This window comes from Triticum dicoccoides, chromosome 6B, assembly GCF_002162155.2.
Source record: "Triticum dicoccoides isolate Atlit2015 ecotype Zavitan chromosome 6B, WEW_v2.0, whole genome shotgun sequence".
Classification (NCBI taxonomy): domain Eukaryota; kingdom Viridiplantae; phylum Streptophyta; class Magnoliopsida; order Poales; family Poaceae; genus Triticum; species Triticum dicoccoides.
The window spans coordinates 655,428,087-655,438,948 of NC_041391.1; the positions used below are offsets into that span (position 1 = coordinate 655,428,087).

The following is a 10,862-nucleotide window of genomic DNA, read 5'->3' on the forward strand; positions in this document are numbered from 1 at the left end:
GTTTTGCCCAGCTCCGACGAATGAGGGGCGATAACGGCAGCACACCTTCAGCTTGCTATAATGTTTGTAGTCACGACTAGGTGGTCTACAGATCTGCATGTAATACGTTTTTCGTGTTCATTGTGTATAGTATCTCAAATAAGCTTTAAAACGAAAAAAGGTGCATATGTGTAACTTTGCTTAGATCGCTAGATGGAAAATTGTTGTTTCTAAACAATGTACATCTGGTGAAAACTTACCCAAATTTTATCACAGGCAATTGATGTCATATCATGGCACTATGTCAAGTTTCACATTTTTTGACTCAATTTTTAGAATTAAAAAAACATGTAAGGTACATGCCTGTGGTCGAGTCTTGAAACACTGATATTTGGAAATCCTTTTTTTCTTGTATAAGACCTAAGCATAGAGTCAAGAAAATGAATATGATTATTTCAACCATTTTTATGTTATTTCATATACGTCTAGTTTAAATTTGGAGTATATTCATTAAATACCTAGAAATTAATTTTAAAATTTTAAAACTAGCAAACGAACACTATTTTTTTCAAAATTTAAGATGCAAGATGTAATGATGTATGTTTAATGCAGAAAAAATTTCAAGTCAAATGATTTAGCAACTGTAACTTTTCCTTCAAACCTGAGACATTCAGTTTCAAAACTATGATTCTTCCTTGTTGATTGTTCATTTTCTAAACAATGTATGTCGATTTTTTTGTTAGACTAGGTTTTCCTTTTTTATAAATTTTAAAAAACCAATAAGATCCATGTTGGTGGACTGTGGTGAAGCCTAGAAATGCACTTAATGGCTTAATTGTAGCAAACAAAGGCCAAAAACACCAAATTTTGACAAGGAACATTTGATGGAGCACTTTGAGTGTAGATATTTTTTTCCAAGGTCAAACTATGAAGCAGTTGACACTTTCCTTCAAACCCAACTTGTTCCCTTTCAAAACAATGATTTTCTTCCTAAAAAATCTTCCATTTTTTTTCAAGCAGTGTACATCACTACTTTTGCGAAACCTTCTCATATTTTCACCACATAATACAAAGACACCATGCTAGGTTTCATGTGTTTTCTTTTTTGTTACCTTTTGCATTTAATTTAATTTTTGTAACTAGTTTTCCTCACTTGAAAAAAAAAGAATTAAAGAAAGTAAATTAATCAACGAGACGAAAAGAAAGTGTTTGTGCATTTGATTTCCTTGAAGTTTATGGAAAGTGTTTCGCGTGTATTTAAAAATTAACAACATATTTTTGAAAATTATTCTCTTGATTTCAAAAAATTGACAACATGTATTCAAAAAATGTTCAATGTGTTTTAAAGATAATTTTCAACATGTATTACCGAATTTATTGTGTAAAATAATTTAAGAAACGCATATGCCCATGCGTTTCAACATTTCTACAATTTATTAATACTAGCACATATGCACGTGCGTTGCAACGGGAAGATAATTATTTTGCAACAAGCAGTGAAAGAGATAATTGATGTGTTCATAAAAACAATCTCCATGGTGGTGGGCGATAGAGCGAAGAGCCGTGGTCTTCCCACGGTTGATGTTTAGCCCGCGAGATCTTGATAGTGGTGGGGTTGGTCGGCGTGGCGGCGACCACCGAACTGCTACCTATTTTTAATTCCAAGTCCACCTCTGTTTTCGGAGTTGTGCTTGTGTCCTCACTCATTTGGTTGCTGCACGACGACCTTCGAGGCACGGTTGCTTCGATCACTTTCTCCCACGACGACGTAACCGGATGGATTACTAATTGCAGCGCATAAATTAAGTTTCATTCGCATAATCAACGCATAATCAAGCATGAATTGCCGAATATTCTTGGAAACATGAGCATTTTTTTAAATTACGAACAATGTTTTTAACATTTCGACCATTTTGGAAAACATAAACAAAAATTGAAACAACATCATTTTTTGAAGACATGAACCTTTTACCAAAACCCAAGCATTTTTTTAATCTGTGACTGACTTTTGAAAAAGGAACACGGTTTGAACATTTAGAACAATTTTATAAAATGTGTTTCAATACACGGACATTATTTTGAATCTGTCAGCATTTTAGTAAAACAAGAATATATTTCAAATATAGAATATTATTGAAATACATTTTTCAAAACATTAGGTAAAAAAATAAAATGGGCTGGCCCAGTTTTGTGTGCCCTGTGCGAACTCCAACTATTTACCGCTCAGTCCTAGAAGTAGGATTTTTGCAGCTACATGGGATGTCAAATAAGTGGGCTGGCTTCGCTGGGCCACAGAGTTATTATTAAAAAATAACTTCTAATTCACATTATCAGTTCTTTAATAATTTTTTATCTAAAAAATACAATGCATATACACAATAATCAAGCGTGCTTGTAGTTATTGAAGATAGATATTTTTACAAACTTTAAATCCATTTTTTCTTACATTTATTTTCTAGTGGGAAAAGCTAAAAAAGAAAATAAGCACAAACTTGAAGCAAAACAATAATTGTGCATGCTTGTGGTCCATAATGAACGTACTTAAAAATTTCTGACATTTTGTCTTTTTAAATCCACATAAATTTTGGGAAAAGTAGATGTTTACCTCTTCAAAGTTCAAAATAATGAAAATTGAATAAGATTTGAAATACACTATAAAATTAGTAGTTTATATGGAAAAATATAAATTTCAAAATAAACACCAACTTGGTAAAATAAAATAAAAAGGAAACCGCATAAGGAAAATTGCTTCAAGATAAAAAAATGTTATGTTGCGCAATTGGGCTGGCCGGATTGCTACCGAAGGCGAGCGATACGGCCGTTTTGATCTACATTCAGTTTTATATAGTTACTTAGCAGCATAGGTAGGTTGATTGGCTTGCTCGGTTGGTTGTTATCCTGAAGGTCATATGTTCGAAGTCTCTGCACCTAATTTTTGCAACTTATTTCTTTCTCATTTGTTGACATGTAGGGCGCGCACTTGGAAGGTACGCTGACGTGGCACTGGACCTAGCTGTGGACGTAGTGGGAGCGTAACTCGTTCAGCCCCCTGCTCCCCTCCATTTGTGCGCTATTTTTCTCTTAATAAAGTTGGAACCATAGGAATTGTAACTTGTAAAAAGGAACGGATACTATCAAATGCGTGTGTTTCCTGCTATTAAGTTTTTTTGAGGGAATGACCTGTTGTTAAGTATCTTGCCAATAGCACAAAAGATCTTTGATTATGGGTGAACATTCTTTTCCTTTTTTAACTTATATTATATCATATTATATTATTATAGTAAGCAACTAATTCTGCATGCCATTCCTTTTCTTTCTTTTTTTTTCTAATTCTCTATATATTTTAGGGGTTTCTTTATATAGCACAGATTACATCCGACCCAAATGTGTGCCTAACAAGGGCGCACATGATACATGAGCACCATCCATTCGTGATGATCCAAATGTTGTATAAGGAAAAAAAAGGCTAGGCCGATCTGATCGATCCATGACAGTTTCGTGACAATCCGTCTTCGTCCGTCATAATGGGGCTACAGATTTAGGGAACATCCTCATGTTGTTGATCTGTGACGGTTTCTATGACGGTTCTCGGGAACGTCACCAGAAATCCGTCATGGATTAACAGGTTTTTTGTAGTGGCAATTATTTGATATTTGTGTGCATATGAGGATATGTGGCATAGGACACCCTCTCTATGCAGTGGGGTAAGAAGGCTCCATCGCAAGGCCACACATGCCTCTCTTGTCGGTGATGTCCTTCTCCATTCTTAAATATCCGTTCTCGCCCCATGTTGTTCCCCATGAATTCTTCAACAACCAATACTTTGTGCCATCGTTGGTCTTGCCATAACCAATAGCTGCAATACCATGGTCTAGGTCAGTGCCACATGAGCCAGTCATCACTCCACCTTTGTAAAACTGGAACGTCATATCTCCTCCATCTACAGCTACTGAGATAGGTTGACTTGCGACGGCTTGCATGAGGGCTCCCTCGTTGTTGGCTGGAACATCCTCATAGCTTTTGATGGTTGCGGCACCATTGGTTCCACTCTTGCACTTGTCATCTGTTGCAGTATATGGGTAGTTGGACTCGGTGGTGAGACCGCCATTCTTGATAATGAACTTAAATGCATCATCCATGAGCCCTCCTTCACAACCTTGGTCTTCTCCATGGACATCACAATCCACTAACTCTTGCTCCGACAATGAGATAAGCTTGCCAGTTTTGAGCTTAACAATGCCCTCTGTAGCAGCGACAGCAGAAAATGCCCAACAACAACCTACACATTATTATGGTTTACTAGATATTATAGGACGACATTCTCAAAAGAAGTAAACATATATCCAATACATCATTATCCTTAATATACTCACCACATTGGCCCTGATCCTTGATGGGAGTAACTGCACCTTTGGTCCTCCAGTCTACGGTTTCTGGAAGTGCATCGAGAGTTACATTCTCGTACCTGAATTCGGTAGGAACCCTCTCCAAGCTTGGTTCGTATCCCTTGTTAGCCTTTGTCGCCTTGAACTCCTCGTTGGTTAGGTCGGTGAACTGATTGATGCCCAAATAGAACTTGTGGTTCTTGGCGTTAAACGACTCGATGAATCCGACATTGGCCTTGAACACCTGAAATCGATGTGCCTTCTCAGTAGTGTCCTTGTACACACGGTTGTACTGCACCATCCAGCTCTTGTGCCTTGCCACCATCGACAAGTCATCGTTGAGCTCCCGAGCTGCTAGGACTGAACTGCAGAAGCAGAGGCACCCGAGGATGCTAAGGATCAAAGCTTTTGAGATGGCCATGGTATGTTTGATGGATTGCGCTACTACTAGTGTGCGATGTGTGCTCTGCTTTGTTTCTGCAAATTAAACTAGGTATCTTATATAGTTTGATGCATGTATTTAAGTATAGGAGATGGAGATGGTCTCCAGCGTAGCGGTGAAGCACGTCTAGTGGGCGGATATTACAAATCAAGCGTACTTAGCATTTGGTGCACGGATATTATAAATCAAACCGACTTGGCTGAATGTGCTTGCATGGTGATATTGACAGATTTCTTTATCGATGCTATTTCTATGTATATTTATAACCTTTTGGCGAACAAAAAATATAAGGTCATTTTCATCATTGGGGTGCATGTATAAAATTTCTACAAGCTCAATTTTATTTGGAGTGTAACATTAAGTTTTAGATCTGTTGATTTACATAATTGTAAGCTAGAGAATATACCTAAGAATCATTGCAGCCTACCTATATAAAATGATTAGAACTGACCACCGGTAGAGACTAGGAGTGTAACACGAACATAATAACTTGATCAAGACAACTTGACTAACCATATCATTCGTATATGAACAAGAAATAAGACTAATTAACTGATCTTAGTAATTTAATCCGGAGTCCAAAAAATGGTTGGCACTCATCTTGCATTTTCTGTTCTATAATATGGACTGCATGAGCCTCAAGGCACGTCAAGTGCAATAATTTTAATACTACCAGACATACTTCCCTGCCACGCATGCTCCTTTCCACTCACAACTTCGTAGAAGTACCATACCTTAAACAGTTGCGGTGGCTGTGTTGTGCGAGTGGCACCCCATGCAGCGTGTGCTGCAGTTGCTGGGTCGTGCGGCACTGCAACTCAAGGCTGAACGGTAGTATGTAACACCTTGCAGAGTAGACACACTATGCACATCACCAAGCGACACACACGACCAACACACCCAACACTTTTCTCCCCCTCCCTTGATTTGTAGGGCTACGAAAATCATTCGCAAGAATCGAGCAGAGTACACACACATGGATATGTGGGTTGGGGCAACAGAAACATCGGTGGGCAGCTGAGAGCCAAAGTGAACACATGGCACGCACACGCATAGATGGGACCAGTGCAGGGAGGAAAGGAGATGGCTGACTGTAAAAGGCGACATCCATGAAAAGCAGTGCGGAGAGCCTGTAACACCCAAATTCTAGCAAGCACAATAAGTTGGGATCCTTTGGCACCCTGAGCTTCATCACCAATGTGGTGGGTTACCTTAACCTCATTTCTCCCTCTCCGAGGGCCAGGTTCTCATCTTTGGGAGCCTGAAGTTCATCGTCGACCAGTTTGGCAAAACGCGTCTTCGCAACCCGGCACTTCACCGAGTGCAGGAGCCAATGCTCAAGCATTGCCTGTTATCTACATCAACAACCCACAAGCCTGCCCCTACTAGCTTGTGGCAAAGGTGGATTCAATATGAGTTTGAGGACGGGAGCTTGATAGCCGCCCTTCAGGAGTAGCACTGGAGGAGGACCTCATGGTCAACACCGGCACTGACACTCCAAGCGCTAGTTCGCCCACAACCCGATGGTGTGAATGCAACCGACCCTGATGCAGCTACAATGGCTGAGCTCGGAGTCCTTCACATGATGAACGTCGGTGACGATCCGAAGATAAAGGACATGGAGGCCCAACATTAAGCCCTCACGCATGCACAACTATGTCTGCAACATGATCAGGATGCGCCAACAGGTGGGCTACCACCATCGACATGGAGCAGTGGCGGAGGCCGCGCCATGCGGCCCCCGCCGACACCACTCCTGTGGTAGCGTATACCCACTAGATCCACATCTCCATCCTTGAGGAGGAATCAGACGATGTTGGTTCATCGCACCCCCGATCCATAACCTTATGGCGACCGCATACATCGCCAAGAACATTCTGCTAGATCTAGATCACCCAAGCGATGATCAATTCAACAAAGTCACGGCCATGGTAGACATCGTGGGGCCTGCCAGAAATGGAGATGCGTGAGGAAGGGTCGAAAACACTTCTCATTTTGCATGGGGTCTTAATCATGGGTATAAAAGGGTGGTGTGAAGAGTAAAAAGCCAATGCACAATTTTAAAGTGGGAAAGTAGCAGTAAAGAGAGAGGGCGGGAAACACAGGACGGGAAAAAGTGATCGAAATACTGCCGAGAGAGAATGGTTGAGAAAGATAGGGAAAAGAAAAAATACAATAAAAAAGCACAAATGAAGGGTAAAAGTAAACAAAACTTTTTTGCGAGAAAACTTCTAATCTATTCATCATGTCATGGCAGTACAACCAACACTAGAAATAACAAAAAATACATCCAGGCTCGTAGATCACCTAACGATGACTACAAGCACTGGAGCGAGCCAAAGGCGCGTAGTCGTCATCGCCCTCCCTCACCAGAGTCAGCAAAACTTGTTGCAGTACACAGTTGGAAAGTCATCATTCTATGGCCCATAGGACTAGCAGCCTAGCACACTAGAACAGTAACCGCCGCCGATGAAGTGAAGCGTAGATCGGAAGAATCCAACCTGTAGACAGAAAAACGAACTGGATCCGTGGAGATCCATCAAAGACCAATAATGACCGAATCACACAAGATTCATCGGAGATACGACTCCACATGCCCTTCGACGATGCTAGATGCATCACCGGGACGGGGCCTAGGTGGGGAGGGCCTTTTGCATCTTCCAGGAGCCGACACCGCCATGCCTTCCTAACTAGGACACAAACCCTAATCGACCTCAAAGGAACACCTAAAACAGAACAACAACCCTCCCGCCATCAAGGGTCGAGCTTCACCGCACCTCCATGGCCCTACACTACTAGGAAAAACGTTACCAGTAGCGTGGGTTTTTTGACTACCAATAGCATAGGTTCCCACACTACTGCTATGACGCTACAACTATTTTCTAGCAGTAGCGTGTGTTTTACCCCACGCTATTGCTAAACAGACATACCAGTAGCGCTGGTGCCCCACGCTACCAGTATTCCACACCCACGCTACTAGTAAAAGAATAGCAGTAGCGCTTCTATTATACACCCACGCTACTAGTAACAAATTAGGATTTAAAAAAATAAAAGCCTACCTATTTCAGTTTAGACATGCATTTCACAATACGTACATGTTATGCATACAGTCAATCATCAATCATACATATCTGATGTAGATAATTAACACATGCACACGCACACACGCACGTGTGCGTGCGCGCGCACACACACACAATATATGCCATGCGTCAATGTAGTCGGCGTCGGCGCCTCCACAAGGCCGTGTTGATGGTGTTGATGTTGCCGTCGTCGCCGCCGCCGGAGCACCATGATGATGTCGTCGTCTTCGTCGCCGCCGTAGCCCTGTGTCGATGCCGATGTCGTCGTCATCATCGTCGCCGCAGCCCCATGTCGAGGTCCTCCACCTCGATGACCTTCGACATTGCAATCACCTGGACGATCATCTGCGTGATGCAGTCTCTGGGCTTCACAGTGAAGTCCGCCTCTGAGTATTTGAAGAGCACGACACTCACCGGGCTATGGTAGTCCGCGTCAATCACCCATGCACCCACGTCGGGAAAGTAAAAAACTTATTAGTTCGCGTCCTCGTTCAAATCCAGCAGGGTATTTTCTTTCTTTTTAGCCCATGCACATGAATCAATAGTAACAACCAGAGGGTGGTCCATACTTGTTGCACGAGACGTGAAGAAGGCCGGGTCCCCTCCTTATTGAATCCAAGGTAGAAACTGTCTCGATACGTGAAGAAGGCCAGCTCCCCTCCTTCTGCAAATAGCTCAGGTAATGAAGTTGTAAGGAATCTGAATACAATGAACTCATTATAATGTATAATAACAAGAAAAAAAACCACGAATCCTAAAAAAATATCATTTTATGAGCCAGGTTGATAGTTTTGAGACACAGGAAAGGATAATGTTGGTAACGGTCTCCATTAACAAGAAAAAATGGTTTCTCAAATGACATTTGCTTCACCAACAATGATTAGTAGTAGCATCAGCATACCCTCTAATTCAGCATAGGAGTTTCAAGCAAGGGGAAATCAGTCTACTACTTTAAAACTAAAATCAGCATCCTTATGGTGTATGCATAGCACAGTACTAATGTCCATGTGATGTATTTTCAATCTAGTTTATATTTTGTTAGTAACTGCAACTGAGTCCCGAGCAACTGCAATCAGCGCATCGGCAACTGAAAGCTTGACCACAGCTTATCATTGGCAACAAACAGAGGGGCACTAAATGATGTTTGTTGGGACTGCTACAACTTTGGGAGGAACACCGACAGTCGGTGCTCAGTCCCAAATTTTTTCATTTATGAGAGGGAATCTTGAAGGAAGCTTCTTCAGTTAGCAGTACAGAAAAGTAGAGCTGGTCAGGCGATTAGCTCACACCTTGTCTTGCAAGTAAGCAGCGTAGAAGACTCCCAGGGCACCTAGAGAGAGTACTGAAATAAGGCCGGATGGCACCAGCTTCCGGGTATTGTACAACCTGATACCTGAACGAACAGGAGGGTCGGCAACGTCAGATCCCGATTTCATGAAGATGTAGGCGCAAAGAGGGTGAAACATACCAAACACAGAGGCAAACAGAAAGGCAGACCCAAATCCAACAGCATCGCTTAGTGCCTTCGTCTCAGAAAACTGCATCAGATAATACGTCTGCAGAAAGCAGATAAGTTAAGCCATGAAAACAATCTATGAGCGCATGTTCGCACACATAATGATCACTAGTAAATCAGAGCGCACAGCAGGAAGAAGATTGCTAAGGTGTGGATTCTCTCACTAAAAAAAATCCAAGCTCAGTAAGAATGACCATAGAATCAGCAAGTATGAGCAATGAATCTCTAGAAAGGTTTCTTATCGTTTTGTTTCTAGCCGTCCTCATGGCGTTGTACCTGCTCTACAGATGACTTCTCTCTTTAATGCATAATACACCATCCAGGGTGTATTCTAAAAGAAAAGAAAAGACAATGAATCTGCAGTCTGAACCTGTCTAACACATAGGATGATAATTTACTACTCCAAAAGGTAGGAACCAATGAGCTCACTGATTTGCGCCAAGAGTACATGTTTCTAAATTCATCACATCACATTCATAATTTGTTCTTTTTTCACTTTGAAATTTCTCGTTATTTCGGAGTTTGAGATTCAGTAACTGTAAATAGACTCCCCAGTTTAGATTGTGCTACTGAATTAGAACCAAGCATAGACTTCATAAACCCTGATATTTTACCATAGAATGTGATTCAAAATGCCACTTATGTGCAGTAGTGGCTCCAAGAAAGGAATCGGGAATAGCAGTCCTCTAAAAATTCTGATGCATCATATGATAAGATTAAAAAAACTGAAATATGTCATCCGAAAAGACTGGATGGTTATACTCTATCTCCATAATTTGTATAGTGAAAAAAAAATCTTCAGAATTTGCCTTAAATGACAGAATTATCATATGAGAAGAGCAAGCATCATAATTCTGATCAAGCTTGCTTATGCTACTGTGTGAATAAACATATATGTACCCATCCCTAAGCTTACAAAGAAGAGTATATCTGTGACCATAAAAGAGCATAAAACTGCTATGGTACTACATACTGCTGTGTTGCACAATTAGCTATATAGAAGGAAAAGTGGCACTCCTGGGGATGACTATGGTGGTATAGTTTCTACTTTAAAATTAATGACATTATTTGCCCAGTAGGAAATGTTAGCAGCACATCCAGAATCATTATTAAGTAGTAAAATTACAAACATGTTTGGAGCAGCTACTAGCTGCAGTGAGTATGACCCTGAGTGCTAGAACACAAACTTTCTTGGATACTAGATGTGTATTTGCAGATGGTGCAGGTCATGAACCAAATGGTTAGGACTTTTTTGTTTCAGAAACAAATGGTGATGTATGTACGACAAGGGAAAAAATCAACAATTATGAGGAATCATAAATTATTCCATGGTTTGAGGATGTGATTATGGCTCGCTCACCTGCTTGAGTGAGGAAGCGAAGGTTATTCTGCCGCACTCGAGTGGAGGGCACACCACGGAGACGGCAGCAGACGCAGGCGCAGGCGACAACGGCGCG

At 41.2% G+C, this 10,862-nt stretch overlaps 2 protein-coding genes across 2 annotated transcripts; both read right to left on the reverse strand.

Moving 5' to 3' along the window:
- Positions 1 to 3,671: 3,671 nt before the first annotated feature.
- LOC119322466 (senescence-specific cysteine protease SAG39-like) lies at positions 3,672 to 4,833 on the reverse strand. The gene is made up of 2 exons (XM_037595957.1): positions 4,353 to 4,833; positions 3,672 to 4,258 (listed from the first exon to the last, which is right to left on the reverse strand). Exons 1-2 carry the CDS (start codon positions 4,783 to 4,785, stop codon positions 3,672 to 3,674), a joined length of 1,020 nt encoding a protein of 339 aa, XP_037451854.1. The 5' UTR covers positions 4,786 to 4,833.
- A 3,127-nt stretch (positions 4,834 to 7,960) lies between these two features.
- Positions 7,961 to 10,819, reverse strand: LOC119321945. Its single transcript, XM_037595456.1, has 5 exons — positions 10,766 to 10,819; positions 9,358 to 9,445; positions 9,179 to 9,282; positions 8,459 to 8,553; positions 7,961 to 8,307 (listed from the first exon to the last, which is right to left on the reverse strand). Exons 2-5 carry the CDS (start codon positions 9,431 to 9,433, stop codon positions 8,160 to 8,162), a joined length of 423 nt encoding a protein of 140 aa, XP_037451353.1. The 5' UTR covers positions 9,434 to 9,445; positions 10,766 to 10,819; the 3' UTR covers positions 7,961 to 8,159.
- Positions 10,820 to 10,862: the final 43 nt, after the last annotated feature.

Coding starts and splice junctions, on each gene's coding strand:
- LOC119322466 (XM_037595957.1), bottom strand. CDS start 4,785: ATGGCCATCTCAAAAGCTTTGATCCTTAGCATCCTCGGGTGCCTCTGC. Junction 4,259..4,352: donor CAAGGATCAGGGCCAATGTG/GTGAGTATATTA, acceptor AATAATGTGTAG/GTTGTTGTTGGGCATTTTCT.
- LOC119321945 (XM_037595456.1), bottom strand. CDS start 9,433: ATGCAGTTTTCTGAGACGAAGGCACTAAGCGATGCTGTTGGATTTGGG. Junction 9,283..9,357: donor TCTGTTTGCCTCTGTGTTTG/GTATGTTTCACC, acceptor CTGTTCGTTCAG/GTATCAGGTTGTACAATACC. Junction 8,554..9,178: donor CTGCTTACTTGCAAGACAAG/GTGTGAGCTAAT, acceptor AGCTATTTGCAG/AAGGAGGGGAGCTGGCCTTC.